The 11,407-nt window shown below is 34.1% G+C and overlaps 1 protein-coding gene across 1 annotated transcript; it reads left to right on the forward strand.

Annotated features, from left to right (window-relative positions):
- Positions 1-5,691: 5,691 nt before the first annotated feature.
- On the forward strand, positions 5,692-10,249 carry LOC125471644. Its single transcript, XM_048572324.1, has 7 exons — positions 5,692-6,563; positions 6,653-6,739; positions 6,992-7,204; positions 7,819-7,983; positions 8,283-8,336; positions 8,452-8,598; positions 9,609-10,249. Exons 1-7 carry the CDS (start codon positions 6,177-6,179, stop codon positions 9,984-9,986), a joined length of 1,431 nt encoding a protein of 476 aa, XP_048428281.1. The 5' UTR covers positions 5,692-6,176; the 3' UTR covers positions 9,987-10,249.
- The last annotated feature ends 1,158 nt before the right edge of the window (positions 10,250-11,407 follow it).

Here is an 11,407-nt window from a genome sequence, read left to right on the forward strand (position 1 = left end):
CAAAATGTGGCAACGAAACTCCCAATTCTCTTTCAGATTTCTAAGCCGATCATCTTGTTAAAGCTTTCTAGGAGGAATCGAGACTCAAAAAGCTCACCTTTGGTTGCTTGTGGGGTTCTTATTCCATGACAAGAAGCTGCTCATAGTAGTCATGTTGTCTCCAATTAAACACTTTTTATTCCAAATGTTTTAGATGGCTATCAAGGCCAGTGAGTCTTTGGTCAATTCCATCACCTTTTTATCAGGAACTTCGTTACTTTAACACTAGCGAGATTGGAAAATATAGAATAAAACATAAAAAAAACTCGGGTGTACGAGTGAACATTAATAATCGACATTAACTTATGGAAGTGTTATTGGCACTTCAAAAATCTTATTTTACACTCCTCATAAGTATATTTTTCTTTCCAAATATAAAAAATTTGGAATGTAGAATAAGATTTTTGAAATGTCAATAACAATTTCCTTAACTTAAACTATATATAAACTCTTTCCACATTTTCTTCTAGTGATAATGAATTTTAATATAAAGAATTTGAGCAAACATGTCACGTTACCAAAATGGTAACTAGTGTAAATACACACTAAATAGGAAAAGATAAAAACATGGTAACTTTGAAGTGACGTTGCACGTCATGCAGCTCTTCTAGAGTCAATGCAAGAATACAGCAGAAGTGAGAAATGTCAAAAAGGTGAACTTTGGCTCCCATTCTGATATGTCAAATAATATGAGCAACTGGCTTCTCTGCACTCTTACTTTTCATACATTTTTATTTATTTCTATTTGTACGATCACGATTAAATCACGTTAACATTTTATATTATTATTATTTTTTATCTTATTATCTTTATAAAAAAATTAATATAAAATGTTGACGTGGTTTAATTGTGACCACACAAAATAGAAAGGAATGAGAATATATGGAAAGTGAGAAGGTAGAGAATCCGGATCCATAATATAATGCACGCATAGTGGCCCTTCTCTGATTAGCAAAAACATTCCTTTTCCTTTTTCCAGATGCCTCATGGCCTCACATCGCCCGTATCATTGCTCCAAGATAGAGACACCATCATTATATCTAGGTATATAAAAATTCATTTTTTTTAAGCACTATGAATCATATTATAAAAATACATAGTTCAGATTGTTAAAATACATTACAAAATAATTTTCATAAATATGTAGAAAATATATAAACATTGTCACAGATCCATGCTATATATATATAATATAGTCACTAGGGCCCTCTAAAAATATGCCAGTACGTAGTGTAAGATTATCGAGTGTCCATACAGTGGAAACATTCCTCAAATTAGTTTTGTTTATTCTGTTTAAATATTTATCATAGAAGTTGAGCTTTTCTTCTCCGAGGCTGATGAAAAGGGAAACACTGAATTTTATTTCATGATACGATAGCATCACATGGTTTCATCACAGAGTAATTCTTCACTCCACGCAGAATGAGCTGGGATTATATATAATCAGGCTTAATTTAAAAAAAAAAAACTGTTTTCGATAATGATAATTTCCAGCAATTAAGAGGATCCAAATTCTTAATTATTTCCATGCAAACATCATCGTGATGCATGCACACATAATATGCTCACGGGAATATACGGTCGTTTTTTGCTAATAATCAACTAAAATTTCTTATACTCTATTGAGTCTGTTCTACTCGGATATAATTTTATTTGTTCACCTGAATTCTTCTACGCCAGTAAAAAGAAACAGTATATAACGCACACGCATGGCTTATGTCACTCGATAACTTGGCTTTTTTGTTTGTTTGTTTAATATAAACTAGCACATGGGCACGCACAAATATTTTATTTTTGTTTTTGAAATAGAAGGGGAAATGAAGAGAGTGATAGAGAATGTGGGAGTGAAAAGTTTTTATTTTTTTATTTTTAATTAGAGATATAATAGGATTACATGTAGGTGAGGTTTTAAAAAAAAAAAACAGCAAAATTTGGTTGTGTGAAATTATATTTCTGCGGAAGAGAGTGATAGAGAATGTGGGAGTGGGAAGTCTTTTTTTTTTTTTTAATTAGAGATATGTTAGGATTACATGTAGGTGAAGCTTTGAAAAAAAACAGCAAAATTTGGTTGTGTGAAATTACATTTCTGCCCCATATTTCTTATTCATGTTCTGTTTTAATTAGAGGGTTAAACTGGTAATTTCATAGGATTTTGGTTGACCATGAGTGTTTTATTAATTAGTAGAGAATTAGAGATACACAAGGTGGAAGTACATTGGGATCAAGGTTGTTTTGGAGGTCAAGAAAAACGCACGTGAAGGTTTTTGGGAGATTCTCCGAATGTTTGATGTGAGTCATTTTTGTACCCACAAAGTGCTTGATTTAATGTTTGCTAGACATATCTCAGTAAATTGCGTCGACAATAATCGACAAAAGCTCTCGATAGCACTCATCATATTGTCGATATTTGTTGACATGCAACATGGTTCAGCTGACAACAAAAAGCCTACGAGTGTTAGATGTATTTCCTCAGCGAATAAACTGAAGTTTTTTTTTTCTCGTTTCATGCCCTGTTTCTATTTAAAAACTTTAAACCTTTAACACTGAGACTCTGAGTTCGAATCCTATATCCGCCATTGCATCCAATATATAATGTGTTTCCTAATTATTAGTGTGACCTTTTTCTTTTCAAAATATTGCCTTTGTTCCCCTTCAAAGGCAACTACACAATACTTTTGCAGCCTTTCAATCAGCTTTAAGCTTAAAAGAATTTTGCCATATATAAACCTAATCTTAATTAATGAACCATATTAGGCACCAAAACATGGGTTATCCTTAAGGAAACGCTAATAATGGTTATTGACCCCCAAATGCTACATGTACAAGACCAAGCCATAGAGTCCACACTCCGCACCCTCTATATGAAATATTTCTTGTTGATTCTTTATAAATTACAGCCTGATATGTTTGGAAAACTATATTAATTAAAATCAATAAACAAAAAATTATGCACACTTAAAATTGTGATTTGCCTATAACCAAAACTAACTCCTTACATGTCATAATAAGTCTAAGTAGTTTCAAATCGATTTTTAGGTATCAAACACCCAAAATTGAAGTTTGAGTAGATCCAAATTGCAGCCGTGGCTTTAATGTTGTAGCGTTAAAATTAGATACTGCGCAAAACTTTGATAGAGATAGAGGTGTTTGGTTTGACTAATTAAAGATATCTTAATTGCTTGTGCCAACTTATCATCTGTAGCTAGGTATATCATATACGCTTTGTATTTCTAAAGTTTGGTAAGTAGGGTTCTCATAAGAATTAGCAAAAAATAATTTGATATAAAATACAAAATAAGATAGAAGGGAATGAAGAGGAGGTGGCAGGCATCATTGCCAAAACCCTAAAAAGAGAATGGAGTTTTGTGGAAAGGTAGCCCAGCCTTGGTGCTCCCACGTACAAATTTAACCAGTCTCCTCTCATACACAATAATGTAAAAAAATACAGATTCCAGTACTGCATGCATGGTAAATGATGATATTACAAATGGTCCTTGAGCAATGTAAAAAAATTATTAAAAAAGTCATACCCACGACTATAATCATGAAAACTCTCATCGACAAAACAAAGAGCGGCCACAATCATATATTGAAGGCTCTTTTCGACAGAGTGAGAGAGCCACCACGATCGGAAACAGATAAAGAAAGAGATCGGAATAGATAACTGCCGCAAAAACTTTTGAGACTTGCATCATATGCTTGAAACAACAGTTAAGCGACTGGTTTGCATATTAACTTCAATTGTTTAAACACGATAAAATATTGATTTAATAATTGAGCAGAAGTGAATTAGAAGGAACTACCAGAAATTAACATAAGAGTCCAATTTATTGGTGATCACGATCACTGTTGGTATTTGTGCATTTGACCAAGCCATGCATCGTGGCCTCTATCCATTATTAAAACAGCTCGAACAGAATCAAATGTCAAGACAAGTTAATTTCAATTTTAATGTACAACAAGAAAAAAAATGAATTGGAGGTCTTGATGACAAAATCTCAATGGCATTTGCTGATAGTTTCTCAATTGATGCAATTATATGAAGGTTTGTTTTAGTCAAAATGATTTTTGCCATTTGCATAACTCTTCATTTTGATAATTAAGATTTAAAATTGATATAAATGATCTCTTAGATTGTCCACTATCAATCATTTTGGTCATTTCATGAAAAATCTCTATTAAATTGAAGTAGTTTTGTCAAATCAATTCCTCCACTTAAACTGGTGATTTCTTTAATTTAGTGGAGATTTTTCGCAGAATGACCAAAATGATTGACGGTAAACAATCTTAGAGATCACTTTTATTGATTTTAAATCTTATGGACCAAAGTGAGGAGTTAAGACAATCTTAGTGGTCATTTTAGCTAAAAATTCTTCTTATATAAATCATGTCTCCCAGGAGTTGAATGTTGATCACTACAGTAGTTTGTTTTGTTCTTTTATGTCATGTGTTGTAGAAGTTGTAGCTTTGGATGATAAATTTGAAACAAAAATAAAACAAAATGAGAGCAAGAACATGGGATGTGATCCTTCTATTTAGGGCAATAATTATCAACAACTTTTAAAGGGAACACCAATCTCTTTATCATCTACTTAATTGAGTAAGTCAACTACAAACCCATATTTAGTCAAGTTGATTATAACAATATGCTTTCTCTTCATATTTATTTCTGGATTTATTTTTTCGTTGTAGAATAACTTTGATATTAAATGTGTATTGTTCTTCACAAAGAAATGAAATTCTTATACTATTAACATGATAATTAGTGGGATAATAGCTGATCTCTTAAGGCAATTAACCAAACAAAATATCAAGATTGAGCAACGAAACGTAATTTAACGATAATGAAATGCATGGGTGAGTGCATAATTAAGCATGCAATGACTGGACATAACCAGGTACGCATGCCAACTGCCAACTCAGCATGCCCAACACAATATGACGCGTCGCATGAAAAGACAGCTCCAAAAGTTGCTTTGTTCTCAGATGAAATCCAGTTAGATTAAGGGATGCTATAATTAAATATTAAATCAACATTAAGTATTCTAATATTGAAGTTTAACAAAATTTAACGATATTCATCTTCTTCTTCTGTTCCTGTTAATATCCAATCCCTTAAAAAGTAAATGAAACCCAAAAAAAAAAAAAAATACACGATCAAAATTAGAGTGTGCTGTAAAGTACTGAGTTTTAAATTTTTACGTGATGTTACTTATTTATTTATTGTATAACACGTATCATCTATTTGTAATTTAACTTGCATATTAGTAAAGTTACAAGACAATGTCACAATTGCAGTAAAAAAATAATTAAAATGGTAAAATTTGGAAATTGGGAGATGATATAAACCTAGCACGGCTGACAGAAAGAACATCTAGGGAAGGGAGAAAGGTAACACACCCAAAGCAAAGAACTTTGGAAACCCAGACTCAAGTGTAATTCCCATCTCTCCCTGGGGGCAAGAAGTAAAGAACAACAGAAATCAATCCCATTTCCCCCTATAAAATTAACACAAAAGCTAAAGTTTCAGTCTTTGTATTGGAGACTGGAAACACACACTACACCATACATGGACCCGGATAGCCTCCGGATTCAAAAGATCTGAGCTTAAGAATTAAATGATCTAAACAGTTGAAATTTGATCCAACAACTATAAATAGACCCCTTTAAAGTTATAATAATTGTAGCAGTTGAATCAAATTTCAACGATCTGAATCATTTGATTCTTAGGCTCAAATTTTTTGGACCCGAAGAGGATCCGGGTTCCACCATACACAACCTCTCTCTCTCTCTCTCTTCTTTTTTTTCTATTTTATTTTCCAAATTTAAAATTTTGAGCATGATTTCATCACTACCCAGTATTTATACCTCCCCACCCACATGGCCAAAACTTTAAGAAAACACAACCCATCTGCTTCTTTATTAATCTGCTCATTCCCAGAAGCTCAATTTTGTCAGAACATAGAACCAAGCTCTATATTTAATTAGAATTTAGAACCCCTCTGAGAGCTGTAGAGAGAGAAACGGAGAGGAGAGAGAGAAGAAGAAGAAGAATAGAAGCAAATTTTTCTCTTAGTTTTTGGGGGTTCCAAATCCTTGGAAATGGTGAGGTAGTGAGTAGGGTTTCTTCTTAGAATATGGTCGTCGTGTATTGGATATTGGATTTGGTGGGAGCTGAGCTTCCATGGACAGAAAATAGCACCAATATTTTATGCTGCGAATTGCATGACCCCAGAAGAAGACAACACCAACAACACGAAGAAAAGGATTCAACAAAAGCAAAAAAACAAGAAAGTTTCTCAAGCAATATGGCTTGTAGCTACCCCAAGATTTCCCCAATCATCCCCATTCTTGTTTGCTTCCTTCTTGTTGCTTCTTCAATGTGTCCGGTAGCCCATTCCTCCGATATCCGCCGCGAAAGCACCGCCAATCAGACGTTGAATCCTGAAAAAGAATTGAAGAAGTTGAAGATTATAAGAGCACGTCTTAACAAGATCAACAAGCCTGCTCTCAAGACAATTCAGGCATTTTTACTTTCACTTTGCTCTGTTTTCCTCAGTTTTTGCTCTGTTCTTTTTTGTAATTTGTTGGGTTTTGTTTGTTGATTCTTCAGAGTCCGGATGGCGATCTTATAGATTGTGTTCTTTCTCATCACCAACCAGCTTTTGATCATCCCCAGTTAAAAGGACAGAAGCCATTGGTACTTAAAACTTCCATAAGCAGATTCAAATTTTACTAGGGTTGTTAGAAAACCGGAAATTCTTAACGGCCGCTTGATAACCATTTCGTTTGCAGTTTTTAGCTTTTTACTTATTGTCAAAACATTGCATAGAAAATGAAAAATAAAAGCCAAAAACTAAAACACGAAATGGTTATCAAATTGGTCTAAGCTGACGAGCCGGCAAAGGAGAAGTCTTTATAAGTTCATAACTTGTTTTATTTGAATATTCAGGACCCGCCGGAGAGACCGAAAGGCCGGATCCCTCTAGAAATGGCGACTGAAAACTACCAGCTGTGGAGCATGTCAGGAAATCTCTGCCCAGAAGGAACAGTTCCAGTTAGAAGAACAAGAGAGGAGGATATGATGAGAGCAAGCTCTGTTAAAAGATTTGGAAGAAAACTAAGTAGGCATGTCAGAAGAGATACATCCAGCAACGGCCATGAGGTTAGTGCTTGTGAATTGACCAAACAAGAAACAGAGGAAATCCCAGAATTTGTCTCCTCCCAAGAGTCACCATCACTTTAATTTAATTAATTTCAGTCATTCGACCAAAAAAAAAAAAATTCAGTCATTTAATCTTATTTAATTGAGGAAATGAATGAAAGAGTATAGGTACAAAAACTGCTTTTTTACTAATTTTTTCAATTAAGTCGTCTTTTTCTTTTTATGTATATGTATATGAGAATAAAGTCAGTGATCTACTGCTTTTTTTCTGCACTTCTTTTTTTGTGTTTTCGTTTTTTTCCCATTTAATTGACATGTAATATGATAAAAATAAACACAGATTATCTCAGTATCTGAAGAGAAATTGAGCTTCCAGTTTCCAATAGTAGTAATTACAGGCTTTCATGGCTGCTTCTGCTGCTTGGAGTTGCACCAATTCCCAAGGAACTTGCAACTCACCATGTTTTCATGCCCTGCAGAATATATATATATATATATATATTTTTTTTTTTCTTTTTTTTGTACAAAAATACACGAAAAATCAGATTAGTAAAATTTAAATCAAATAATTATGCACTGATTGTGGTTTATGATAATTGGGTTTGCAATTGCAGCATGCAGTTGGGTATGTGAGTGGAGATCAGTACTATGGAGCCAAAGCAAGCATCAATGTGTGGGCCCCCACAGTTGTTAATCAATACGAATTTAGCTTGTCTCAATTGTGGGTCATCTCTGGTTCTTTTGGTGATGATCTCAACACCATTGAAGCTGGTTGGCAGGCATGTTTATATTTCATCACTAAACTTCCCCTCTAATTCCCTTTGTTTAATAATTGAACCTGCCGGGCTATTATTCTCGGAACATGCACAAATAGAACTGGTTACAAATTTTTAAAGAAAAGACAAACGATAGCTACAGGGTACCACGTAATATGACGGTGGAAGAGTACTTAAATTTCAACACATTTAATATGAAACAATAATTTTGGTATTCAAGGCTTACTGCTCAACTACCTCTCTGCTTTGAGTCTTCTTCTTCTCTGTATTAATGGGGGCTAAATTCATTTAATTTTGTGCAGGTCAGCCCAGAGCTTTATGGGGACAACTACCCCAGATTCTTTACTTATTGGACTGTAAGTATACAAAATCACCTTGCCTTCCACTTCAAGCATAAGATATTATAATAATAATTATTATAATAATTATAAATAGTTATACACATAATAATAATTAATTTGTTAATTGCAGACGGATGCATATCAAGCAACTGGATGCTACAATTTGCTGTGTTCGGGTTTTGTTCAGACCAATAGTAGAATCGCCATTGGAGCTGCAATTTCTCCAACTTCTTCCTACCATGGTGGACAATTTGATATTAGCTTGTTGATTTGGAAGGTAACTGTTTATCTTCCTTACCTTTTCTTTTCATACCATGTTTCTATTTAATTAATCTAAGCTACGAGAAGGATGTTCGAACTCAGATGCATATATAGCTTGGAAATTTAAACATATGCTTATCTCCCTATGTATTTTTCCAACAAAAAAAAAAAAAAAAAAAAAAAACCCACTTAGTAAATCTGGCATGGAAATGGTGTCCTACTTAGAGGTTTTTAGTTATGTCACCTTATCAGTCCATTTTTGTGCATGCAAAGTTAGGTGTTTCAGGACCCACAGCCAAGAATTTTCGGGGTCCCTATGTACCTGGAAGGTAAATACTTTATAGCATAGGTATTTGGTGATGGATGACACTTGACCGTGCGATTTGTATAGTTTCCTCAATCATGAAACTTCAAAAGAGTATGCAAATCTGAACGGTCAGTAATAGGCCCTCCACAGATTTAGAAGTGTCCCATGTGCTAGAGGATTGCCATGTTAAAGAACCCTAACCAAATGCCTGAACTGCAACAAGCCAACAAATATTCATCCAGAAGTGACAAAAAGAGTGAAAACCCTAACACCAGAATATAAAAATTACCCACAGGCGTGCACTGCTGCACTGGGAAATTCCAAAATAATGGGCTGTGAATTCCTCGTGCTTTTCTGCTTTGCCAGATTCCCTTCTTTTTTTCACTGAGAAAGAGCTCCTTGGCTCTTTCATCATTTGCTTTGTTCTTTTCTAGGGCTTTCCTTTATTTTTACTCCTCAAGAAGAATGTGACACATTACAATCAACTTTGTTTTGCTTTATCCATTTTACTCACTTCCCATATGCTTTTGTAATCACCGTGCAAGTCGTTTGTAGCTCAAGTGTTTAAGTACCTATGTTCTCTATTTACTTTCCCCTCCTCAATTTCGCTCGAATAAAACCGGTGTATTAGTATCATGAACCAACTAACTAGTTTTCAAGGATAAGTAGCAGTACTGAAGAAGAAGAAGAAATTAAAAAACTTTATTGACATATTGTAGGATCCAAAGCATGGAAATTGGTGGCTGGAATTCGGGAACGGAGTCCTAGTCGGATACTGGCCATCATTCTTGTTCACTCACCTTCAAGACCACGCAAGCATGGTACAATTCGGTGGAGAAGTTGTGAACTCGAGGCCTTCAGGCTCCCACACAGCTACACAGATGGGCAGTGGGCACTTTGCAGGTGAAGGGTTTGGAAAAGCTTCATATTTTCGAAACATGCAGGTTGTGGATTGGGATAACAGCTTAATCCCATTATCCAACCTTAAAGTTTTGGCTGATCATCCAAATTGCTACGACATTCAAGGAGGGATTAACAACTTTTGGGGGAATTATTTTTACTATGGAGGTCCTGGAAGAAATGTGAGGTGTCCCTAAGGGAAAGGTATACAGCTAGGGTTTTATATTTACATAATATTCAAATTTTCCATTTTCTTTTTTTTTTTCTCGGGTGATTTTGGGTTAAACCATCGGCAATTCAGTTTGGGGTATATTTCTTGTATTTGTCTTCCTTTCTTATTAATCCCTCTTTCTTTATCTCCCAACTAACAGGTTATCCATTCATTATACCACCCTTTGGGACTTATGTAAATTTTGGGCAAAAAAAATTAGTGAAATATACTATGGCTTGTCATTTTTCATACTCTTGTGGAAATACATGCGAAATTGTGTCTGATTTTTGCACAATTATTTTCACTTCTTTTCGGTTTTTTTTTAACGATTAGATTAAACAAATCAAGAAAGAATTAAGAGTATACATAAGGCAAAAAAATCGTATAATGATTGGTCCAAAAGAAAAGTAAAATTTATATATTGAGTGGAAAATGTCTCAAAAACCCAAAAAATAAAATAGTGTAGCTTTGAAAACCCTATCTAGTTTATTGATACGCTACTTTTATAATTGATCAATTACCCCTGAACTATTAATTTAGCCGATTAGCTCCTGAACTTTTGTAATTGGACAAATTTCCCCTGAAGTTTAATTTTATAATTCCAAAAAGGTAATTATATCTTTTTCTTCGCTTTCGCTAGTTCACAACTTTTTGCTTGAATTTTAGAATTTAGGGGGGAAATTTGTCAATTATAAAAGTTCAGGAGGATAATCGGCTAAAATTAAAATTCATGGGAAAAAATTGGCTAATTATAAAAGTTCAGACGGATAATTGGCTAAAATTTTAAAGTTTGGGAAGTGAAATTGACATCTCTTTAAAAGTTGGAAGAAAAATGGGTCAATCCTCTTTTTCATTTGTTAATTAAAGATAATTACAAGTTGGTGTCCCATGCGTGCCGAAGGTTACAACTGTGAAGCTGAAGCTTTACTCATGGCACAGAAATTGTGCTCAAAGATTATCAGTTGGGTTACTTGCCTTTGAAGACAATGACAGTACTGTTTAACACACACAAAATCATTAAACTATACAATAATGTATTTAATTAACTTGAACCCCAAAACTAATCATATGAATATATTAATTAGTGACATACAGTACCAATGTTATGCATATTTCTCAGTCCTTGTTTCGTGTTCCCACATGAAAACGTCGATGATGCCTCCTCCATGCATGATATGGGTTTCAGTCTTTTTCTTAAAGTCTACTTTATTTCTTATTACTCATAATTAAACTTGATGCTATGGAAAAAGTGTGTCGACACTATCCTATAAACCAGATTCCTTCCAATGGAAATCGAGTCTAATATTAGGGTTAGTGTATGCAGTTGCATGCCCCTAATTTGTATTATACGTAAAATTGTCCTATGGTCCTTTGATCTTCTCTTTGAGTATGATTGCAAAAGAGATA

Source organism: the organism of the source record quoted next, unplaced genomic scaffold (assembly GCF_019419815.1).
Source record: "Pyrus x bretschneideri cultivar Hongxiangsu unplaced genomic scaffold, Pyrus_bretschneideri_v1 Contig6, whole genome shotgun sequence".
Classification (NCBI taxonomy): domain Eukaryota; kingdom Viridiplantae; phylum Streptophyta; class Magnoliopsida; order Rosales; family Rosaceae; genus Pyrus; species Pyrus x bretschneideri.